The sequence below is a fragment of the Podarcis bocagei genome, assembly GCF_964188305.1.
Source record: "Podarcis bocagei genome assembly, chromosome: 16".
In the NCBI taxonomy this organism is placed as follows: domain Eukaryota; kingdom Metazoa; phylum Chordata; class Lepidosauria; order Squamata; family Lacertidae; genus Podarcis; species Podarcis bocagei.
Genome location: NC_138142.1, coordinates 25,040,992 through 25,065,324, shown reverse-complemented (window position 1 = coordinate 25,065,324; position 24,333 = coordinate 25,040,992). Strand labels below are relative to the sequence as shown.

The 24,333-nt window shown below is 49.1% G+C and overlaps 2 protein-coding genes across 7 annotated transcripts in view; one reads left to right on the top strand and one right to left on the bottom strand.

The window, feature by feature from the left end:
• The first annotated feature begins 756 nt into the window (after positions 1-756).
• LOC308575642 (insulinoma-associated protein 1b-like) lies at positions 757-2,454 on the top strand. Its single transcript, XM_081174415.1, has one exon. The coding sequence runs from the start codon at positions 1,013-1,015 to the stop codon at positions 1,862-1,864; it is 852 nt and encodes a 283-aa protein (XP_081030541.1). The 5' UTR covers positions 757-1,012; the 3' UTR covers positions 1,865-2,454.
• A 2,813-nt stretch (positions 2,455-5,267) lies between these two features.
• SIPA1 (signal-induced proliferation-associated 1) overlaps positions 5,268-24,333 on the bottom strand; it is a 36,734-nt gene continuing 17,668 nt past the window's right edge. For all 6 annotated transcript variants that reach the window (XM_081175353.1, XM_081175356.1, XM_081175354.1 and 3 more), the window contains 14 exons: positions 24,041-24,165; positions 23,061-23,249; positions 21,143-21,317; positions 19,904-20,007; positions 19,525-19,682; positions 14,681-15,278; positions 14,106-14,380; positions 12,935-13,162; positions 11,933-12,023; positions 10,362-10,530; positions 10,129-10,227; positions 9,807-9,885; positions 9,468-9,549; positions 5,268-6,848 (listed from right to left, as the gene is read on the bottom strand). In XM_081175353.1, the coding sequence (XP_081031479.1) occupies positions 6,696-6,848; positions 9,468-9,549; positions 9,807-9,885; positions 10,129-10,227; positions 10,362-10,530; positions 11,933-12,023; positions 12,935-13,162; positions 14,106-14,380; positions 14,681-15,278; positions 19,525-19,682; positions 19,904-20,007; positions 21,143-21,317; positions 23,061-23,249; positions 24,041-24,165 (2,525 nt within the window). In that variant the 3' untranslated portion in view covers positions 5,268-6,695. The remainder of the gene's footprint in view (positions 6,849-9,467; positions 9,550-9,806; positions 9,886-10,128; positions 10,228-10,361; positions 10,531-11,932; positions 12,024-12,934; positions 13,163-14,105; positions 14,381-14,680; positions 15,279-19,524; positions 19,683-19,903; positions 20,008-21,142; positions 21,318-23,060; positions 23,250-24,040; positions 24,166-24,333) is intronic.

Here is a 24,333-nt window from a genome sequence, read left to right as displayed (position 1 = left end):
ATTGGGGAAGCAAAGGGACCTCAGCCCCTAGAAGTTGGCTCCTATGTCTGGGGGAGAGAATCATGTAGATAAAGATAAGGCATGAATGCAACAAGGGTCCCTTACCTCCTTGTTGTCAGCAGTGAAGCTGAAATAGAAAATGGGGTTTCTGACCCAAAGGTGGCATCGTTTTAAAAGCACTTTACCTACCGGCTCTGTCAAATGGCAATTGTAGTGTTGATGTGAACTTGCTCCAAGCCATCGAGGAGAGCTGGCTCTCCAGCCAAATAAATTCATACAGCCTTAACTAAGCCGATTCCTCTTCTCCGGCCGTTTCTTTTAGCAGTGGATGAAAAAACGGGCTTTGCAGGCTTAACTGAGATTTGCCCGCTGTCTCTTGTTCGTCTTTCTAGCCTTTCCAAAAAGGCCCAGTAAAGGGTTAACCTTCCCCCAGACCCCCGCCCGCCCGCCCTGCCTGGCCCGTTGATGCTGTCAGCCTCCCTGGGGGATCAGCCCGCAGCCCACCCCCCTTTTGTGGCGGCCCGGCGTGTGCCACCCCTTGCCCCCAATCTGCATAATGGCAGGGCCCACGCGCCAGGGCCAGTGCTCCCATCTGCCGCTCGCCCCCACGGGACCCGCAGCCACGCAACCAGCGCAGCGCCCATTGGCTGCCCCGCACCAGCCATCTGCAGCTTCCAGCCAGCACAATAGGCGCCCGGGCCTTTATAGAGCGGGGCAGCCGCCGTGCTTGCTCCCAGAGGCCAGCTGGCTCCGCGCTGAAGACACGACGGCGGGCACAGGCAAGAGACGCCGACGTCGCCACCACCACCAGCAGCCTCGGCTAACAAAAGCCTGAGCGGACGCGCCAAGCGGGAGAGCCCCTGCGCCAAGTTTGGAAACCTCTCCTCTTGCAGGGCCCGCAAAGCAGCAACAGGTGCCAGCAGCCCCCTCGACGTGCGCCGCCGTGCCAGGCCCCTGGTGCCCAAGGGCTAAGCGCCAGCGCCCTTCTCCGCCCTCCTTCGAGCCGCCCAAGATGCCCCGGGGGTTCCTGGTGAAGAGGACGCGTCGAGAAGCGCCCATTTCCTACCGGATCCGGACCCCGCAGAAGGAGGTGGATGGCGGCGGGGTGCCGTCGGGCCTGCTGGTCTCCGGCGGGGTCTTGGCCTTGCCCTCCTCCGCCCCAAGGAAGCTGCCCCGGGCCGGGGGGCTGCCGGACTGCCCGGCCCCAGGGCCTGGCCCCCTGCGCCTGGCGGGAAGCGCCGCGACGCTGGGCAGCTGTCTGGAGCGAGGGGGCCTCCATTCGGGGTCGCCGGCCCCGGGCGCGTCCGCCCCGACGTGCGCCTCGCAGGCTCTGGGCACCGGGTCGGCCTGCGCGCCGTCGGCTAAGCAGCCCAGCGCCCTGGCGCCCGCGAAGAGGGCCGCCAGCGGCGCTGCCCCTGACCGAGGGGCGGTGGTGCTGCTGGGCGCCTTCGTGTGCCAGCTGTGCCAGGAGTCCTACCCGGGTCCGCTGGCCCTGGCGCAACACTGCTGCTCCCGCATCGCCCGCGTCGAGTACCGCTGCCACGAGTGCAGCAAGGCCTTCAGCTGCCCGGCCAACCTGGCTTCCCACCGCCGCTGGCACAAGCCCCGGGGCGGCGGCGGCGGGCACGCGGGGGGCACCACCAAGGAGAACGAGAGCCCCGAGCCGGGCAACGCGCCCCGGGGGGCCCTGCCCCACCCCGGCGCCGCCGAAGGGAGCTACTGCTGCTCGCATTGCCCCAAGCGCTTCCGCCGCCGTGCCTACCTTGGCAAGCACTTGGCCCTGCACAGCGCCGGAGGGCAGGTGCTGTCCGAAAGCCAGTGCCTCCGCGGCAATCTCGCCCCTTGGCCCAAAAAACCCTTTTAAGAAACCACGCCAGGACCGGGATCGAGGACGCCCTCTCAGAGAGTGCTGAGAAGGGGGGGGCAGCATTGCCAAGGCCTGGCCCCACAGGCCCCTGCCCCAGCTGTCCGGATTGGGGAGCCAGGGCTAGCCAGGCACCCGTGTTGTGCCACCGGCCTTTCTCCATCACCCGCAGTCTGCAGGGCAGAAAACGAACTTCTGTGTGATCCGAAGGCTGGCACCTTTTCTCGATGATTTTTTCAGTGTGACTCTGAAGCTGCTACGGCCTTTGCGGGGGACCTAAATGTATTGTTTTATTTGTTGGGAGCCAGAGTGCAGAACTTCTGTTGCACTTCACAACGGATTCTTGCATGGACCCTGAACTAAGATCTGTGGCGCCAGATTAAAAGACAAGCTCGACTTTCTCAGTTCCCAGCTTCCAGCTGAAACTGTGCAGTGAGAATGGCGGTTCCCGGCATGTACAGACCGAAATGCAAGAGGCATCTTCCAGTGAAGAACTGATCTTCCAGTGTGGTTTTCAGGGTGCAAGGGAATAGGAAGTGGGTATTAGTGAGAATGCCGACAGCTGGAATTTGAGATTGTGATTGTGTGATAGTAAAAGAAGCGTTTCGGAAAAAAAAGGGCAAACCTGCCTTGTCTCTCCTCTCTTTCTGTGTAAGAGTTTTGCATTATTGGACACATGGTGTCTCATTGCCAGAGGTGGTAGACATGCTTGTGAAACCACGTGGCTTTCTGCCAAATGTGTTTGGAATACATTCAGAAACAAATCTGCTGTTTTGATTTCAGATTCGTTAATCCATACACAATGTCACAGAATCAATGAACATGGGTAAAACTTCATACCTGAAGCGTTGGCGCATTTAATGAAAACAGATTGTACCCCTTAGGTTTGGTTGCAGATTGGGGAAAGTTTTTATTTATTTATTTTTTAAAATGCTTTTCTCCAAGTAAGAAAAAGTCATTAGCGAGGAACATTCCTGCCTAAGCCTGTTGCTGATGCACTACTTTTCTGCTGACAGGGAGCCTTTTCTTTGCATGGGAGATTGTTCAAAAACACGATCACTCCACATGCGTTATTCTTGGAAGCACTTAGAGCCTCAGGACTCTGCCACCTCGCATGTGTAAACTGGGCTTGAGTTAGGAGAAATATGCACTTATCCATAAACTCCTAGTTCATTCTAAAGCACATTCTAGAGCAGCACTTTCACAAATCTCGGAAGCCCATTCAAATTATTCTACCCCAGTAAGCAGAGAGTCCAGTAAGGTTAATCAGAGCACTGTTGGTTTGCTCTGCAAAGGGTGATGCTCCCTTTAGCCCATCAGACTGGGTGCACAACAATGATTTGAGAGTAGTTACACCATATTAAGCTGCCTTGTGAAACACCCTCCTTGCTGCTGAACAATGGTGTGTGCACAAACCGGGGTGTGTGTTCTTCGTGTTGTTTAATGCACTGTCACTGGGTTGCATTTGTGTCGTCCTACACCTCCAGCCTCCCCTGTAGCACCACCCACAAGCTGGATGGTGTCCTAAAAAGGTTGGGGGGGTAGGTCCTTCCCTCCTTTGCCTTGTTTGAAAGACCTTTGCTTATTATGAGGGGGGAAGAGGTGGAAAGTCCCTCTCCATATGCTCAGAATTGGTCATGATTTCAGAGTTTTAAAAAATTGCCTCCTGAACTTTTCTAACAGCAAAGGATACTCTGAGCTTGGGAAAGGGAGGGCACAGCCTTTATTTGGGCTCTCTCCTTTCTTTCAATGTCAAATACTGTGTGTGTGTGTGTGTGTGTGTGTGTTTACTCAGCAGCATGGCATGCTGTCTGCACTTGCTCAGGGGCACCCTCTTGTTTATTATCACTTCGCTAAGCCCTGGCATTACAGAAAGGTTACCGCTTGGATCAGGCTGATAGCTTGTTACGAATCCTCGACAGAATGTACTTTGTAAATGTACAGCTTGTCCCTTCAAGCTCAGGGCAAAGTTGTGAAAGGGGCATGAAGGTCTCTCTCTCACAGATACATATGCTCTCCGAAAGGGTGTTCCTTTCCCACAAGCATTCTTCACCAGTGACATATCATAGAAGAATGCCAGCTGTGACCCTTTATGATTATAGTGTGTGCCATAGAGAGAAGGGCAGCCCTCACACAGTCCAGGTGAGCCCATCCTCAGGAGTGGCCCTCTGTGGGCACAAGTGGAACTTCATCTAAGCAAACGCTGAGGTTCCGAGAAAGCTGACCACATCACACACTTGATTGGGCAAGGATCCTAAACCTCAGAAGCAGCTGCCTCTTCTTTGATCTGCTGAATTGGCCCCTTTCATTCACACTACACTCTGAGGCAATGTGTGTTAAGCCACATCTTTTTAAGCCACTCCACTTTTTTCTTGGCGAAAGGACCTGTGAAGCCTTTGGCAGCTGCTGGACTCTTCTAACGGGCACAACAAAGAGATCTGTGCAGGCCGGAATCTTGCATACTTTTCCCACTTACAAAACGTGGTCTTTGTCAAAGGCGCTGCTGTGCATGAAAAGTAGCCTTGCCCCCATGCTTTAAAACAAAACCAAAGATGCAATGGCAATCCACAAAATAAAGCTGCGGGTTGCGCACAGACACACTGCTGTGCTGACATGAAACCTGCTCAGAGGGAGCTGCTGACAATAGAAGGTTGACACACACTGCAGCCACTGAGAGGAAAGACACATTTTGCATGAGGGCTGGGGGGTGGGAGCCCCATCCATAGGGCCTGAAGATAGGCAGAATGGACCTTGGCAAAGAGAAAGCTAGGGAGACAAGGTGACTGAGGACTAGCAGAAAGAGGACCCTGGAAGAAGGTAGAGCAAAGAACAAAGAGACAGGGGGGCTAAGCAGAAAGGAAGAGAACAAGCCGTAGGCTGAGAAGAGCGAATGGGTAGAGGGAGCAGAAGGGAAAACACTTAAGGGGTCAGAGAGCAGGGCAGGTGGGAGGGCGAAGGACTCAACCAGGCAGAGTCCATTATATTTATTATGAAATGTCCTCAGCCAAACCTAAGATTTAGCCCACTTAATTATACAGGAAGGAAGGAACAAAACCACTAACTGCAAGTCTCCTAAAAGGAGCGAGTCTGGACAAGCAAGGAAGTGGCTTCTGTTCTCCATCCGGAAGCAAACTACCCGGAATTATAGGGAGCATTAGCTCTGATATCAGCGGATATGGGTGGGTGGGGAGAACGCAGAGACACAAAAGGAGAAAAGTGAGTTAAAATGGAGGGGGCAGATCATCTAGATGGAATCACAGAAACCGTGCCCATACTTCCTCCCCTCAGCTTAACCAGCAGCATGCACATGCACACCCACCCACCCCACCCCTTCTTTTTCCAGGCCCCCCCCCCCGTTTCCCCAAAAGTTGCCAGCAAGGATGACAAAGGAGCCCACGGCATGTGGCTGCAGACCAAAGACTTTATTGCACAAGGAGGGCCACGGCTAGTCTGTACATTCAGTTCAAATCCAGGCAGGAGGCTGGGGTGGGGAAGACAGACGGACAAGATTCCCCACCTCCCCTCGCCTCTCTTAACCTTGGTCCAAGGAGGAAGGAAGGAAAAATATGTACAGGACACACAGACACAAAACGGCACAGGGGGAGAAGGGTGCCCCACCTCTTCTTGCTTCTCGAGGTGGGGCGGGCCAAGATCAGGATAGCCAACGAGCTGCCCTCTGGATCTTGCTGGGGCTCTCAGCTCCAACCAGCCTGAGTCAGCATGGCCAATAGTCAGGGAAGGTGTGAGTCCGCCACAACCGGAGGGCGTCCCGTTGGCTACCCCTGGCAGAATTGGAGGAGGGGGGAGCGATGGGTAGCACCACTGGAGGCGGTGAGATAAAACAGCAAGCTGGATTGTCTTGCCCCCACCTAGGAAGAATCTGTGATGGGTTACAAGAAGAGGTGGAAATGAGGACCACACAGGGCAAGGAGGGAGCAGGGCTTGTGTCACAGCTTTCAAAAACTTCACAGTTAACGGGCATGCGGGCCAAGGCCTCCATCAGGCAGGAAGCCCCCTGTGCAGTCCCAAATCAGTGCTGGGATGGGTTGGGGGGAGGAGGGAGGGAGGGAGGGAATGGAGGCAGCGAGGGAAGGTTTGCTCAATCCTTCTCCCTCCAGCACCACCACTGTACACACCTCTGCCCAGGGCAAATCGTCAACCTGGGCATGTCACACTCTCCCCTTCCTCAAAGGCGATCTGCAGTTATTGCCTGGTGAATTTATTTTATTTTATTTTGTCCGATGGAACCACAAGGGTGGCATTTCCACGGGGGCTGGTGGCAAGAAAAGTCCAGGGTCCAAAATCGTAATTCGGTTTTTAAAAAAATTAAAAAAGATGCTCAACAAGACAACCATTCCCACCCCTAACCCCACCCTGGAGAGGAGGCATTGTATGGCTCCAAACTAAGGTTACAGGCTGGTGCACAAATTAATTGGGAAAGGGGGTGGGGCAGTAGCCCCTGAAAGGAACTGGGTGGCAAGCCTTGGTTGATAGGTGCAACCTGTTCAGTAACAGGGGCCCAAAGAGTTCCACCTCACCCAAGGTGGCCAGTGGAGCCCTGTGTCCTTTGGGCCCCCAAACCTCAGCTTCCATCCAACCACCCCCCATTCTGGGAATATACAACACCCCCCCCCACCAAGTGGTGAGAGCTGTAGCACTAGCCACATCAAAGGCTAGCGGAGGGAGGGCTTAAGTGGGGGGGGGGCAGGAGCACGTTGTAATGGAACAGCCTGTCAAAAGTCTCTGTTGTGCTCCAAGTAAGGAGTGAGTGAGAGAGAGCACCAGCTACCCCCTCCTAGGCCCCCAAAGGTGTGAGTGAGGTCAGAGGGCCTCAAGGGCAGTGGGGAGGCGTTGGGGGGCCGCCCAGCATCTGTGTGACCTGGCTGAGCTGAGCTGCCGCCGTCTCTGACGCTTCCTTCAAGCGCTGGGTGTTCTCTTGAAGGGTCTGCACTTCCGCCTGCAACGCCGCCTTTTCAGCCTTCTCCTGGAGGACAAACAAGGAAGAAAGGAAACTCAGAAACACATCAGGGGCTCCATCCCATTACACTGGCTTGGTTCTAATCCATCTAGAGGCTGAGGGGACAAGGCTGCTGTTGCTGCAACAATTAAAGCCTGCATCTGACCATATGAAGCCATACACTCGCCGAGATCCTCAAGAGAGACCCTGTCGCATGCCTAGACAGCAGATCCTGCTGCTGCTGTTGGTGCAGTGTGTCTTCCGGATGATGCTGACTCGCAGCAGGACCTTCTCAGTGGTGGTTCCCAATGTGTGGGACACCCTCCCCAGTGAGGTGTATCTTGTCTTCTGCATCAGTGTAACATTCCGGAGGAATTTTAAACTGTTCCTGCTCACCCAGGCTTTTGATGGCCAAAAGATACTGCTCCCAGCAACCCTGAAATTATTAGCTGATTTTTTTAAAAGATGCTCTTAAATGTTTTTTAAATAAATAAATAAATAAATTTATGTTTAATTGTGTTGCTTCAGCATTCTGTTGTTTGCTGCCCAGGGCTCCTTTGGGTGAGGATTCAACAAATAAATAAATAGCACTTGAGGGGGTGGGAAGACAGTGCCCTTCCCTGTTTGCTATGTTTTGTTGGAGGAACACTCGGCCCCCAGGAGCTCCATCAGGCCCCCTTCTCCTTCAGCATTCTGTTCCAGGCTGGAAACATTCCCAACCACCAGGACCCTTTCGAAAAGGGCTTTCAAACAGCCCCACACTAGGCTTTGAAGTGCAAACAATTGGGGCCTCAAAATGCAGCGTCACCTGATGTCACTATGGCGTTAGGTGGCAAGGTGGTGCTACCCACCTGTCAAATTAGGCCCACCAGAGTGACAAGTGACGGGGGGGGGGGATAAGGATGGAACCTGTTGGCTAGGAAATGCTTCCTGAATGACAACTGGACTGATCTGTTCCAGCAAGACTGCTCCGGAGTTCCCTCGGCACCTCAGAGATTAATAAATGCATTGTGGCTGGAGGTTTTGTAGGCAATACCCCACAAACTGTTCTAGTGAGGCCTCATTAATTCAGACATTGCTGAGGAGAAAGTTCCACGTGGCATGACTAAAAAATAAACAAGGAAACCCACATCTCTACGAAGGGAGGAGAACCAGACAGTCTGCAATGTCTGAGTTTGGGCAGCGAGTCCTGATAATGACACATACCCGGGGGTGAGGGTGTTATAGGTGGATGCCAAGCTCTTTTAAGAGGAAGCCTCCTCCTTTCAGAATGATTTTTAAAGGAAAATGGGAAGGGAAGAATTCATGGTTCACATTCATGAACAAATCTGATGGCTTTCTGCAGGGCTTGAAGTGGGGGGGGGGACGGACGAAGATTATGGGCAGTTCCCTCACTGCAAAGGTTTCATTCTATCTGCATTTATTTATACACAGATAGCCCAGGGGCTGAGCAGCCTTTGGACTTGTGGGACCTACTTGCTTGTTCTACCAGAATCTTGAGGTCTGCCAACCAGAATCAGGTGCACAACTGCAGCTCAGGTGGATGGAAGTACACTAAGACTTAAGGAGCAAGGTGCCTTTTGAGCACAAACGCAGGCCAGGAATCTGTGCTCAGCATCAGCATAGATGCCAAGTCCACAAGCCCTTTTTCACAAAAACCCAGTCCTGCTTTTTCCCCAAGTTTTCTTTCTCAGTAACCTATTTTTATTTATTTATGGTGGTGGGGTAGTTGTTTTAGTTGTTGCTGTTTCTGGGAATGAAAAACGCTGGCTGATCCCCCATATATCCACCAATAGATCCTGAACTACCTTGTGCTCGCTTGCCCCTGAGATAACATAGAGCTATGGCCAGGTAGGCTTTTTCACAGAACAAGCTGCTGCGGCAGATGTACCCGTTCCTCAAGACTGCAGAAGCAGCCAGTGACATGTGCCTCAGGTACAATACCTTGTATGATTTAAAACTGGTTCAGGGGAGGAATTAGTCCCATGAGGAAATATTGAATGAAATATTGAAATAAAGACTGAGCAGAATTCTTCAAATACCCAAAGGGCTGTTGCCTACAGGAGGGCAAAGACTCTGGGTGCCTCCAGACTAGGAATTTTGTGGGAGCAATTCAAGTGCATACCAGAACTTGAGATTTGCATAATTAAAGGGGATTAAGGTGCTCTGTTGCCCTAGCACAACAAATCCACTTAAAAAAAAATTTAAAAAATTTGCAGTTAGGAAAGTGATGGGGAAACGCACCCAAAAATGTGGGATGAACAAATGGTTAATGGCAGGGAACTTTCAGCCCATATATCCACCCAGTTTGACCCACAAGTCCATTTTGGGCAGCCTATGCCCACCTGCCCTACACCTGATGTCAAGTGTGAAGCAGGTAAAAGTGTGGCTTGTCTGAAAGGGATTCTCTTTGTGCAGAACCTCCAAAGTGCCAATAACCAGCTGAGATCCTGATAACTTGCATCCTCCCCTCTCTCTCAAAAGGGCAGCAGCTGCTCTTTTTTAAGAGTGCAAAGAAAAATTTAATGTAATTTTTAGTTTGGCTCTAACTTTGGGAGAATGGGGAATACCTTTCAAAAGTAAATTTTGCAAAAACCATGCTGGTCTGATCCTCTGTGCCTCTTACATTCCTGCTCACTACCTCACCTTCTGAAGATCTTCCTGCAGTTTCTTGAGTGTCGATTCCAAATGCAGGACCTTATCAGCAAGGCTGAGAGGAAACTGGGACCTGAAAGAGTTGGAAAAGAAGGGAGAACCAGGATGGGGAGACACTGATGTTAACTAGCCTGGCAAATGATTGTTCTCACATTTTTATGTAACTAGGAAGATGTATATATATTTGATTCGCCTTGCAGAATGGAGAGAAGGAATTCAGGGAGCTGACGTACGGATGAGATCTCCCCACCATACAGTTGAACCTCTCCAGCACGCTCAAATCTCTCTTCCCTGTCCCCTTGTACACACACAGAGAGAACTATTTCTTACTCCTCATTGGGTTGCTGCTGGCTCGTGCCCCTCTGGACGGTGGTGCACAGGGATTCCCTGCTCTCCAGCACATGCTGCCCTATGGATGGAGAAAGAGGCACAGGTAAGATATTCAGCCAGAGCAAGAGGAAAGCCCTAGATAGGGGAATGGCCCATAGCTCAGTGGCAGCACTCTGGCTTTGCACACAGAAGGTCCCAGGTTCAAGTCGGACCTGTTCTAAGGCACCTTCCTGTGTTCCTAAGATGCTACCCTACACTAAGTTCCAAGACTTTTGCTGCAGCTAGTGCCAGCCTGTTGGTTTGGTCCCCCACACTCACTCACCTTCCCTGGAAAGGGCCTCCAAGATGCTGTTGCAAGCAGAAGCCAAGTTGGCAATGGACTCCCACTCATCCTCCAGGGACTCTCCAGCTTCAGAGAGGACTGGGGGATAAAGGAGAGGGCAAGGCCTTCAGTCCTCAAGCAAACCCTTGGCCCGCCCAGGCGTGGCCACATCAGTGCCTCTGCACCCGGGGAAATGGGGGCAGCGAAGGGGTGCAGGGCGGAGGATCTCTTACTTTTGGTGATGGAGTTCCGCAGGGAAAGTGTCCGCGGCAGGAACTTATCTGTTTCTCTGGACTCCAAGTGTGGAGAGGTCTTTTCCTCGGGAGGCAGAGATTCAGGGCCTTTGGCTACCTGGCCCACAACAGATTCTTTCTTGTTTACAATGGGATCTGCAGGATGGTCCTAGGAGAAGCAGAGCAGAAAAAAACAGCCCTCTGTGCATTCTGCCATGTGGCACAAGCGACTAAATGTGGCACACAGTGCAAAATCCAACTTCCTGAGAAAACTTTGGCTTTCTTTGTTCTTTAAGAAACTTTCCAGCCCTCTTAAGGCAGCAGCACAGAATATTCTTACCCTAATCCTCATAAACTAGCAAGAAGTCTACTGTTGCTACAAGGGGTAGGAGATGGAGAAGGGGACGTGTATGCTGCAAAGACCTAGACAAATGGGGTGCGATTCAGGGCCCATTTCAGTAGATGATTAAGGGATGGAGCAACACCCCTGTGATGTAAGATTGCAGGTGAGTGAGAAGCAACATGACAGAAGTTTATGAAAGTATGCATGGGAGCGAGAATGGACAGAGACATTTTCTTCTTCCTCTCTCAATATACTAGAACCCTTGGACATTCAACGATGCTGAATGTTGGGGGATTTAGGACAGATAAAATAAATGACTTCTTCATGCAGTGCATAGTTAAACCATGGAGCTCACTTCTGTAGGAGGCTGGGATGGCCACCAATCCAACTTTAAAAGAGGATTGGGCAAATTCATAGCAGATAAAGCTACCAATGGCTACTAGTGTTGCCTCCACAGTCAAAGGCAGTAATGCTTCTGAATACCAGTTGCTGGAAGACATAGGAGGGGAGAGGGCTCTTGTGCTCAGATCCTGTTTACAAGTTTCCCATAAGGGCATTTGGTTGGCCACTGTGATAACAGGGTGCTGGACTAGATGGGCCATTGGCCTCATCCAGCAGTCTCTTCTTATGTTCTTATATTTGATGCCTCAAGCCATCAAATACTAGCAGGTTGCGTGCGCGCACAAACACACATTGTGACATTGCACTCAACTCCTTCCACTTTAAAAGGGTTGCCTCAGGTGCTACTGTTGGAGAGGGAGTGCAGCTGTGCTGGGGAATTGGATCTGGACAGAGGATCATATCCAGAAATGGCCAACCCTTCACCAGGCAAAGGGGTGGTAGGTGTGGCTTTGCCAAAATGGCCTCATGAGCCATGGGGAGGCCTCATTAGGCCCATGGGTTTGAGATTCCCTACCAATGAGCTCCAGTTTGATGCAGAATGTCCCATGCACAATCACAGCACCCCCAGTTAAAAGGATCAGGAAGGGGAAGAAGGGGAAGACCTTCCTCTGCCTGAGACACCTCCCTCCCATTCCTCTGTTGCCTCCCTTGTGTCTGTTTTGGGACAATAAGCCCCTTGAGGCAGGAACTTGCCAAACATGCTCCTTGTAAATCACCACGAACATAGATGCCACTATATTATTTAAAGTGGTTGTTGTGACTATTATTAATGTTAAAATCAAAAGGCACATAAACTGAGGAACAAAGAGGGAAGACAAACACTTACTGCGTCCTGGTCTGAAGAGGGCTTGGGCGTGGCAGCCAGGATGAGATCCGGAGGGGGATTTGGCAGGACAGGGATGTCCTGAAGTGGCACCCTGCAGAGAATGAGACCCCAGACATTGAGACATGGAGAAAGGAACGGAGAATGTATGCTAAAAGGATGATGTGTCGCTGATACCACATCTGAGGTCTCATAACCAAGTCACAGCATTTCCTACAAACGTTTTCCAACACACAACAGTCCAATTTAGATCTAAACACATATTGTAAGAAACCCCGCCTTTTTTGCAGCCTTGGTTCCTGAATATCACACATTTTTTTTAAATGGCCAGAGGAAAGGAAATGGCTATTCTATTCATTGATGCCTAACTTTCTCCCCCTCTCGCAGGAGCTGCAAAAGCTGATGAAAAGAAAGGAGTTGGCAGCTAGTAGCCCCAGAGTAGAATCTGGTCCACTGACAAATGTTAGCAGCCCTCTTCGCCCCTCCAATTACCTGCAACCTTGTTATCATGGGCCTTGAGGAAAAGACATCTTTACAGGTGCAAATGCACACACACCCCTCACACTCCCTTTATCCCATGCCTCTCTCTCTTCAGGTGCTTCTAGCAGCAGAAAGAGAGGAAGCATGGAGCAGCAATGAAAGGTCTTTCGGCGCAGTCTCCTACACCCCTACAAAAACAGACAAGGGTTGCATGTCTAACCCAAGATAAAACTGGTGGAGGGGCTGTAGCAGAGCGACTGTTTTGCAAGCAAAGATCCCAGGTTCAATCTCCTGCATCTCCAGTTATACAGATCAGGTGAAGCTCTGTGTGCCCAAGTTCCTTTACCATTCGAAGCACAGTGGACAATGCCAAGCTAGAAAAAGAGATAGCCTGGACTGAATAAAGCAGTCTCTTGTGTTCCTAAGATCCATGGAATGAGGCAGAGGGAAGTTGGCTAGATGTGACAGGAAAGGGGTGAGTGGGTATGAGCCCTGAAAGAGCCTGGAGGTACTAGTGCTACTCACGAGTCTGGAGGCTTGGGCGTTCGGTCACTATGACTCCGCAGAAACTCAGTCCTCTCCTCCGCCAGGCTGTGAGGGGGCCCGTCTGGCAGGGATAGTGAGTGGAGCAGCTGGAGCGTGGCAGGCTTGAACCCTGCTTCGCTCCCCGGCCTGGTCAACTCCACATCGCTGGCTGGTGGCTCACTCCTCCTCTTCTCTTGTAGAGACTTTAGGTACAGCTCCGAGAAACTTCTGCCAATGCACAGAAAAAGGAACAGGACAAAGGCATCAGAGCACCATCCTGTGGGTTGAGTGGAGGAATAATCTTAAGTGTCGTCCAGCAACAGCTATTCCATCAGGACTAGAGGGCTAGTTTGATACACCTAACGGCAACCACTCCATCAGGCTGAAGAGCAGGAGCAAAGGGAAGCAAGGCTATTCTATAGGCTCTGCAGAGAAAGCAGCTGCCTTTGGCTCACCCACAACTGTCGTGCAGCAGCATCCATTTCATCATGCTACTTTCCAATCAAGCTAGTCATTTTAAGAAGGATAAAAAGACCTTCTTATTTATAGAGCAGGGAAGGGACAAAAGGGCACCTCTTTTGCACACAGAATAATTTTATGTATGCTTTCATTACAGAGACTTAAATCCTGCTCTTCAAAGTCCTGGGGCAGAATGTAAAATTGGACAACACAATGAAAACAAATTAAAAGCATATACAGTTACACCAAAAGCAGGGAAACCTAAAAGATCACACAGACACACAGACACACACACACACACACACACACACACACACACACACAAATACACTAAAAGCTAAGAAAGGGAAGCGTAGGGGAACCCATTTCAAATTAAATTAAAAGGCCGAATACAGGTCATTAAAATGGGGAATACAGGTCATTAAAATGACATATAAAAGTAGGCCAGCAAGCATCCCTGGGGAGAGCATCTCAAAATCAAGCTGCCACCAATGAGAAAATTTATTATGGCCAAGACAGCCAGGTCCCAGCAGACTGCTGCTATTATCTCCAGTTCAAGACCCCAGGCACCTTATGCAAAGGGGTTTAATGCCAGGACTAGGTACTGGACAAACCCAAAATAAATCAGAACTAAAAGCAACACACCACGGAGAGCAAATATGAGAAACTGGTCCTGGAGTGTTCCTTTCTTCCACCCCTAAAGAGTACTCACCTCCGGGCCTTTCCGTTCTCATCTGGGGGTACGACAGTAATGGTGACCTTCTTGGCAGTGCGCAGAAGCTCAGAGGTCTGGGCATGGCTGAGGCTGGGCAAGGGTCTCTCGCAGACACGGACCAGGCGGGCCCCAGGCTGGAGACCAGCCGTCTCAGCAAAGGTGAAGCGCTCCACCTCCGTCACGAAGCCCTCGGGGTCCATCTGGAAGCCCAGCTGGCCAACCCCGTTCCGCAAGAGGGTCAGCTCCCGCGTCTCACAACCCCGAGTCACCAGCTGGGGGGAGGGGAGATAGTTCAGGTGGTGACTAGATTAAGCCAAAGAGCCTATTTTTATAGCCAGTGTATAGCCTTGGGACCCACCAAGTAATAATAAGCACAAGAACCCCTCTCTAAGCATATGGAGAGTGTATTTCCCCACAGCCAATTAACAGCAGTCACCCCCCACCCACATCTGTAATTCAGGAAGTGGAGCACAAGGGACCCAAATTTAGCACCACAGCACTTTGAATCCAAATGATGCTATGCATCCCTTCTGCTCCCCACCACCCCTTAGCGGGTGAAAACAAATTATTACCTGCAGCCGGTGGACAATGTCACGGATATCGGAGGCCTGACCCTCATCCACACGCATGCAAATGTAATCCCCTGTCTCATAGTAGAGGTCCAATGTGCAGCTTTCAGAGAAGGTCCAAGCCAGGATGTCCCGGCAGGAACAGTTAAAAACCACCCTCTTCTCACGGGCTTCAATGAGGACTAGAAATTCAGCCGAGATGCCCAGCAGGCACCGCAGCTCAGGAGTCTTGCTCTCGGGTCCTCTACTGCCATCCCGTGCCCACACGCCCCACACCAAAGCCCCCGCACTGTGTGCCTCTGCCCCCTTTGGCGCCTTGGACTTCTCGCGCTTCTTTGCAGCCAAAGCGATGAGGGCCAAACGCGACGAGGAGGCCTCCAATGTGCTGGTGGTGGCGTGGTTGAGGGCCAGATCTCGCAAGTACTCCTGGCGGGTGCGCGTTGCCATGGCGTGGAACTTCCCTGAGCGCTCGGCCGCATTTTCTGCGTTGATCGCCTTGGCGAGCAGGAGGTCTCGGAAAGCTGGGCCCTTGGCAAAGGAGTTCTCAGCCGGGATGAAGGGACCAAAGCGTGGGATGTCCTTGGTGCAGCTGACAGCCACGCTGAATGGAGCAGCCATTTGCAGAGAGAGAGAGAAGAAGAAGGGACACAGGACACTTTTTAAATTAAAAAAATTCAATGGAATCGCTAATTTCTCTGCATCACTGAAATAATTTTGCATTGGTCCCAGGATTCAGCATCCTGGGCACCTGAATTTCCATTTGAATATATTTATATATATTTTAAAAGCAGCTTTCTAGCCCTTATGACTCTCCCCAGAGTACACCTCTTCTTCCTAGGCCTTAACACTCAATGGCCCTGCCTCATGCTCTCATTAAATGCTTTTATCTAGCTAGAAATATCCTTGAACAGTGATAATGGCCTCTTGCTTGTGAGGATGGAGAGAGGTGTTTGTAGGAACCTCTGACTCTGGGGGTACTTGCCCTACCATATAAAGGTAACAGTCACATCAATTTCGCTGCCCATTTTCCGGCCCGGCCAAACACTGGCATGTGACCTCTGGGAGGTTCTTGCGGCATGATGGAAACAATTGTGGTGGGATGGGGGGAGCAGTCTAAACTAAGACAGTGACCCTGTGCAATCCTAGTTTCCCAAACCTGCTACTTAAAAAACAGCATGCAACTATATTTGGGGGCAGGGATCTATGGGCCTCACAGCAAGCCCACCAAACCAGAGGGCTGGTACAATTAAGGCAGTCAACCTGCTAACAAACAAATTACTGGGCAATAACAGTAACTGAGTTCAAAAGCAGCTAGGCCTTCCGTACTGAACTGATCAAGGAACTAGGCCCAAAGCCTGAGGCTTTTGAACTTTGCATTACCCTGACAACCACTCAAGAACAGGCCTCGCAGCTCCCTCTGCTGGTGTGCTGTGACAGTGGTACAGAAAGAAAAGTTCGGGGTTTGAGAGCTTGAAAAAAATGGGGATCCCATACCTCCCAATCACCTGAGGAAAAAACAGGATGGTCAAATCTTGGCAGCCATTTTTGGTGCCACAATCGCATGTGCTCTCGCCCAGGAAAAAAAAAGTACTGTTTTGGGGCACCGCGCGAGATCTTGCCACAGTATAAGGCAGTGGCAATATGCCTGTGAATAATGGTTTCTGAGAATCACAAGTGGGGAAAGTTGCTGTTGTGCAGGGTTGCCATATTTCAAAAAAGTAAAATTCATGCAAAGTTGTTTTTAGGAAGACCCCAAAATTCTTGACATTTTAGGGAACAAACCCAAATTGTTGAGCTTTTGAAGGGAAACCTCCCCACCAAAAAATAGTGTTTTTAAGCTTTTGGAGCTGTTTCCACTGCTTTTTCCATTGCATTACCATACATCCGGGTTTTCCCTAACATTTTGCTGATTCTGCAAAATCCCCCCCCCCCCGACGCCCTTTTAACATCCAAAAACCAGGATTTGTCAGGAATTTTCCTGACATATGGCAAGCCTACTGTTGTGCACAGGTCCTGCTTCTGGGCTTCCCACTGGGGCATTGGGTTGGCTTCTGTTTGTAAGTTATCTAGGAATTATTTTTGTATTGGGCAATTGATAAATCAAATAAATTAACAGTCAAATAAATATTAGCTTTCCACAGTTCCGGCATAGCACCTGATGAGGTAGGCTGTTGCCTCTAAAAGCTTATGCCAGTTTATAATATTTTTTTAACAGTTGGGGGGGAGGGTCTTGTTAGGGTCAAAAGGCAGTATAAAAACGATTTAATAAATAAATAAAGTTAAAGGTTACTGAAAAGTTAATGTCATTTAACACATACCTTATTCTTTAACATGCTAGTCTTAGCATGCCTGGAGAGCTATCTCAACAAATGTGTGTACTATCTAGGGATAGCCACCAGAAATAAGTGACTTTATTACTGATTATTTATTACTAATATTACATTTATTTCAGTTGCCAAATTTAGTCAAATTTGACTTGTACTGTAATGATTCATTATTTTACTCATTAATTTCATGAATCAACGCATTTCTAAAACGGGTATTTTTCCTTCTTGGAAAAAAAAAATTCCCCGAATCACTTATGGAAAGCTGTCATTGTGGCAATCAAAAAAAGGTATTCAGGAAACTGATAATTAAAGATACAGGAGCCTCTCCCAACATCCTTTACTGCTTTGCTCGTCTAACCTGGGCACGCTGGTACTATAATTATACCTTACTGTAAAAAAGGCAAAAATAGTGCAAATCAAGTTTGAAAAAGAAGTTGTACTAGATTGCAATAGTTAGATGCTGCTGTCATCTGGTTTCTCTGGAGAAAGAAAAAATGCACCAAGAATGGCAAATAAAAACAGAAGGGCTACTGTGAACTAACCTCAGCACCAAACTACATGTGACATTAATCTTATGGTTTTCCCTTGAGTGCAGACGTTTCTCCCGACACAAAGAACCAGCCCAGGGGCCCCATTCCAGATCTGGACAGCTGTGAGGAGGGATGGCAGGGGCAAAGCCACCTGTACCCTACTATACACACACCATTTAGGGGATTTGTTTTTATAATAATGGAAAACTAGGGGGAAACACCCTTGTAGCTGTACTGTACTACTGTTACAGAGGAAACTGAGGGTCAAATTACTGTACAACGGTTCTTCAAAAAATAAAAAAAAATAAAAAATCCCTTAAAATGTGGCTGTACCTCTGTTTCACCACAAGGGGACATATTTCTAAGACAAAAGAGTAGAGGAATTACAAGTCTCAGCCAGCTGAGTTTCCTGCAGAGAATAAAATAAAAATCTAATTTCTAAAAACCCGTATGGAAACCTGGTCCTGCATTCCATATGCTGTTGGATCTGTGAGGACTGTTAGCATATTCTAGCAGAAAATATTGCAAGAGATAAGTAACAAGTTATAAATACATCAATATAGTTTGCTTGTGCTAGTGAACATTTTTGCAGGCTATCTCTGCTGTGTTCCAGATGAAGTCCTGATTACTCCTCTGATCTTTGTGTCCTAAAACCTTAACCAGAACCTACTTTTTCAATCAGGAATAAGGACTGAGAAGCAGTCTCATGTCTTGGGATTTAATCCAACGTTAGTCCTCCTCAGAGTAGACCCACTGAAATTCATAAATATCCATTCATTCTAATGAGACTACTCTGGCTATAACTTAGTTGGATACAACCTTTGCTAAGAATCTGGGACAAATGGAGAAATTGGTACATCAGATTAATCTTATTCAGAAGTCTAGTTAAACTTGATGCTTTCTTCCTTAAATGGGGCACGTTCATTGCCTATGTGGAAGTGTGGTTTGAGGCAGTGGCTACAGAGTTGGATTAGCACAGGCTTCCTCAACCTGTGGCCCTCCAGATGTTTTGGCCTACAACTCCCATGATCCCTAGCTAACAGGACCAGTGGTCAGGGATGATAGGAATTGTAGTCCAAAACATCTGGCAGGCAAAAGGTTGGGGATGCCTGGATTAGCACCAGGGGGCCTGGTTCAAAAACCCACTCATTCATGAAGCTCAGTGGGTGACCTTGGGTCCAACACACTCTCTCCCTGATGAGCCTACCACAAAGGACTGCTATGACGACCATGGGCCACTCTGAGAAACTTGGATGAAGGGTTGGAATAAAATAAGGAAAGAATGGATTTAAAATTTAACAATGGGCAATGATGGCTGCATTCGCACATCATGTTATGCCACAAATTGCTTTAAACATGGTTTGTTCAATGCGGCTCAGAACCTCATATGTCAAGGACAACCCCTCCCCACATGCACTCACCCTGGCCCCGTGATCAGAGGTTGGCAACATGAGAACAAGCCTTTCCAGCGGTGATTCTGTGGTTGTGGAAAGCTCTCCCCAGGGAAGCTTGCCTAGTACCATCTTTGTCTAGTCCTAGTTGCCAGGCAAACGTGCGCTTTTTACCTGGGCCTTTGGCCCTTAATTTGAAGGGTTTTAAGTATTTTTGGCCTCTATTAGTGGGGTAATAAGAATTTAATAATAATTTATTATTTCTGCCCCACCCATCTGGCTGGGTTTCCCCAGCCCCAGGTAGGAAAAGACCTGCCTTTTATTTATATAGATATGTTTTTAAGGGTTTTTTTATTGGTTCTGTGTAATTGGTCTTAGTGTTTGTACCTCACTTTGGGTTATTTTCACAAGGTAAGCAACTTATAAATGTAAATAATATTGGCACAAGGACTAAAGGATTTACAACCTAAAAATACTAATTTTCTTCAATATCTCTCACTGTCAAGTCCATCGAGAGGAACAAGTCCAAAGGAGGTGTTACAATTGGAAGGTCAGGGAGAGTTTTGCCACGTTTCCCCACACTGCCACCTCCCTCTCACCTGTAAGTAGTGTGCTCTGTGCAAGATTCATGTGCCCTCACCACAATGAACACATGCTGAAAGTGTGAGCGGAACACCTTTGGCGTGAAGGGGAGCGCTCCAGGCTCCTGGAAGACGATGGTCACAATGTCATTCCCAATGTGCCGCTTCCTCAGCAGCTGCAGAAGATTGGGGGTGGGGGAGGAAAGGAAGGTTACCAGAGAAATGGGGAGCTGGAGACTTGGGACAGGCACTCTGCTCAGCCTCTGAATGCAGCGTTAGAGGATGTGAATAAGTTCTGCTTGATTCTTCTCCAGTATGTGTGTGGCGGCTTCCCCTCGCTTACTTTTTATAGGGAATCCCTTGTTCCCCTGAACTAAGCAAAAGTGCCCCCACATACCTGCTGGCGGTTGTTAGGGGTGTAGGGTAGCATGGTAGAGACATGGAACATGATCTCATAGTCCTGATACGTGGTATAGAGTGAGTGGGTTCCCGTGGAATCATCTGCAAAGAAGAGTGGCAGAGAGATTAAAAACACTTTCAGTGCAGCTGCAGCTAGCACCCACCCACCCAAAAGGTAGCTCTTTCAGTAAAGGTCTGTGTATGGCAGTCAGGTTGTGCATCCATAGCAGTAACCAGAGGAGCAATGACTGCTGGGAGGAGCGGAGAGAAGAAACGCCACGGAGCATCTGCAGCAGCATAACCGGACGCCTTCACCTGCCCCAGCTGCAACAAAACTGGTCTCTCCTAAAACTTGTCTCTCTACAGTCACAGCAGGCATGGCAACCTTCCAACTTCACGCCCCCCAAAAGCCGTACTTCTCCATTGTCTTCCGAGACAGACAGACGCCAACCAACCAATTTTACTTAATAAATAAACGCATAGCTTTAACAGGAGAAGACAAAAAGAGCTAGGAACTTGATCACTAAGCCCTGCTCAGGCCTGGCATCAAAATGTGGCATACAACTACCAGATTTTTAGAAGACATCTGAAGGCAGCCCTGTTTAAGGAAGTTTTAAATGTTTAGGGAAGTTTTAAATGTTTAATAGATTATTGTGTTTTAATATTCTGTTGGAAGCTGCCCAGAGTGGCTGGGGAAACCCAGCCAGATGGGTGGGGTATAAATAATAAATTATTATTATTATTATTATTATTATTATTATTATTATTATTATTATTATTATTATGCTGCAGCAAATGCTGTGGGAGAAACAAGGCCCTTTGGGGGGTGGAGGTTGATGCTGTGAACCCCTCCATCGTAGGCTCAGGTTGTATATGTGTAAATAAACCATGTATCATAAACACACCATGGTCTCTGCTGTGCCTCATTTCCAAAAGGAACCACAAACCCTGGGCAACCGCCTGAAATCTTTCACTGCTCAGAGACTGGGGTGGCATGCAACAGTATCAATGCCACCAGGAAATTCAGGTGGTAGATGGGCACTGCATCCAGCTGCCCTCTAAGCAGTTTATATTTTATTACTGTTTACATTGCATGTTTTTTTTTAAGTATTAAGAAGTGGGGGAGAAGGACCAGGAGATCCATGGTCTACTGCGGAAGACCCCATAGGCCACCCCCTAACCATTACCCTGCAACACACACACACACACACATTAATCACACTCCTGTTATACTTACTCTTGTTGTCTAGCTGGGCACGGTACTTGCCAAAGCCGAGCAGCCGGATGCGCTCACCCAAGAGGTCCAGGAATTCCTGGAAAGTTGGCCCTGCTTCCTCGTTGTTGTACATGTCTTCCTCGGAGCCCTGCCCTGCCCGGCAGTACAACACCCCGACTTTCCGCTGGAAGCTGAGCTGCAGGGAGGGGGAAGTCCGGGATGGGTAGATTGAAGGGCAAGACCCAAACGAGAACCAATCAGAGGCTCTTTCAAAGCCTTCACTTTACTGGGTAGGTCTAATCCAGCATCCTGTTGCACACAGAATCACCAATCAGATTCCTCTTGTGATGCCCACAAGCAGGCCACAAAAGTGCTAGCCTTCTCCTGCTACTGTCGCCCAGAAACTAGTATTCAGAGTATCCAATGAGAGGCGCAACTGCAACAAAAAGCCCATCACGTAGTTGTCCCTGCCTTACTTCCGGGTAGCTGGAGTAAAAGATCTTAACATATGTGTCTCAGTAGAAAATCTTAAAAGCCGTGCAGGTTGATGTGGGACAAGGCACTCTTTAAAAGTACCTGAGGTCCCAAGCTGCGTTGAGCTTTAAAACCCAAAGTCAACACCTTGAATGGAAATGAACCCGTAGCCATGCTCATTTGAGACAGCAGAGAAAGATATTGTTGGACTACAACAACTCCCATAATTCCTGGCTGTTAGCTATGCTGGCTGGGGATCATGGGAGCTGGAGTCTAATAACATTGGGTGGGTTACAGGTTCCCTAGCCCTGCCTTACAGCTCAGCAGGCTGTTCTTTGATGGTTGCTGTCTGATGTTTAAATTATTATTTTTAAATAGAAATGATACAAATCTAGTTGCTCAAGGAAGAAACTGATTCTCTAGATCCATTTCAATGGGGGTTTAGGCCCAGTTTTGGCCCAGAACCTGCCTTGGTCGCCCTGTACAATGACCTCAGTCAGGAGAGAAACATGGGTCATGGGTCTCTGTTTATTCTCTTCAACCTCTCAGCGGCTTTCAATACCATCAACCATGGTTTCCTTCTGGAGTTAGGACCATGTGGCACTGCTTTGAGGTAGTTCCAGTACTACTTGGATTGATGTTTCCAGTGAGCACACATTTTTTTCTTGCAAGATCTCGGTAGCCATTTTGGGTGCTGCGACTTCACGCGCTCTTGCATTTTTGGGCAATGCGCGAGATCTTGGCCCCCTCCCAAAAAACGCTTTGGGGGCAAGAGCGAGAGTCACATGACTTGCCCAGAAACCAGCCCAGAAGATGCATGTCCCAGTTTTGCATCAGAAAAAGTTGGAAGGTCTGAGAGTGTTGCTTAGGGAGTGTTCTTCAGCCCACGGAGCCTTCAATGTGAGGTTCCTTGGGATTTGATATTATTCCTTGGTAGACATCTGATGCCCTTTTAAATGTGTTGTGGGATTATAGGTTTGTTTTTGTTCTTATTTTTACTATGTATTTTGCATTTTTTTATACAGTCATACCTCGGCTCCTGAATGCCTTGGGAGTTGAATGTTTCAGCTCCTGAACGATCAAAAACCAGAAGGGAGTGTTCTGGTTTTCTAACGTTCTTTTGGAAGCCGAACACCTGATACGGCTGCCGCAGCTTCCCTATATCGTTCCAGTTTTAGTATATGTGCTGCCAAAGCGAGAACACAACTTCTGCAGCTTCCAATTGGCTGCAGGAGCATCCTGCAGCCAATCAGAAGCCGTTCTTTGGAAGTTGAACGGACTTCCGGAACAGATTCTGTTTGACTTCCAAGGTACTGCAATTTTATGTTGTGAACCATTCTGAGATCTACGGATGAAGGGCAGTATAAAAACAAATAAACAATTTTTCATGGCAGTAAACGGCCTTGAAGGTGGTTCTAAGACATAACAGGGTGGGAAATATGCGTTTTGAATGAAAGAGCCTTACCCCTTGTTCATCCAACTTGAGCAAGGTCTCTGGGACCTTTGGGGAACTAGAGGCCAGGCGGAGACACTGCAGGTTGAGCTCTGGCATGACGTGTTCCAGCAACTTCTTGGGAGGGATGCCCCGTGGGGCAGTGTGGCGGGCCGAAAGGGGAAGAGCATCCTCCAGAATAGATCCCCGCAGAGTCCGGAGCTGGGAGGAAAACAAGAGCTGTCAAGGGGGCAGGAGGAGGATCACACCAGGGGGACTCCCCTCCACGTAAGGCCATGACACCACTCAGTGTGGCCTAGTAGCTAGGATGTTGGGGTGGGACCTGAGAAAAGCTAGGGTTAAGTCCCACCTTTGCCACAGACTCTCTTTCAGGCCACGTTTACACCATAAAGTGGTATAATGCCACTTCAAACAGTCATGGTTTCCACCAAAGAATTCTGGGAGCTGTAGTTTGTCAAGGGTGCTGAGAGTTGTTAGGCGACTCCTTATTCCCCTCACAGCCCTACAGTTCCCAGAGTGCTTAAACGATTAACCCCTGCTCCCAGAGGATTCTGGGAATTGTAGGTCTGTGAGGAGAATAGGGGGTCTCGAAACAACTCTCAACACCCGTAACAAACTATAGTTCCCAGGATTCCCAGCCATGGCTGTTTAAAGTGGAATCCTAGTGCTTTAAACATCTGGTGTGAATGTGGCGGCTGTCATCTGCGCTGGGCTGGTGTCAGTTTTCCTGGGGAGGTGTCGTTCTCCAAGAAAGAAGAATCTGCATAGACAGAACTACATTATACAAACCATAAATTTAGGAATGGGTGACTGGGCTTCCACTAAACCCTTTATCCCTCCCCATATTGTTTTCCTTGTGTGCCGTGTATTTTAGAGTGTTAACCTGAGAGCAGAGACAGTTCTCACAGCTGATTTTTGGTAAGCAAATTTAGCTCGCAGTTTGGGATAAAAAAACACATGAACGGCTATTGCGGCATGCCTTAAGAACCCACCTGACTTGTGCGGATTATAAGGCGGTAATTGTACTGGGGTCCAGCGCTGCCCTCTTTCTCCTCACGTCGTAGTGATACAGCCACAGAGCCCAGCTTATCGTCTACCCCGAAGTAATTCTGGTGCTCTGTGTGGAGAGAAGCAAGGAACCTACATTGAGGACGGCTTGCAAACAAAGCCAACCAGATACTCTGAAAACAAGGAACTTCGCAGCAAAGGCAGCCAGCAGGAGGCCTACACTTGCCCCACACCCAGTGGTCCATTTTTGCCCCCAGCCACCCTGGACATCAAGGGT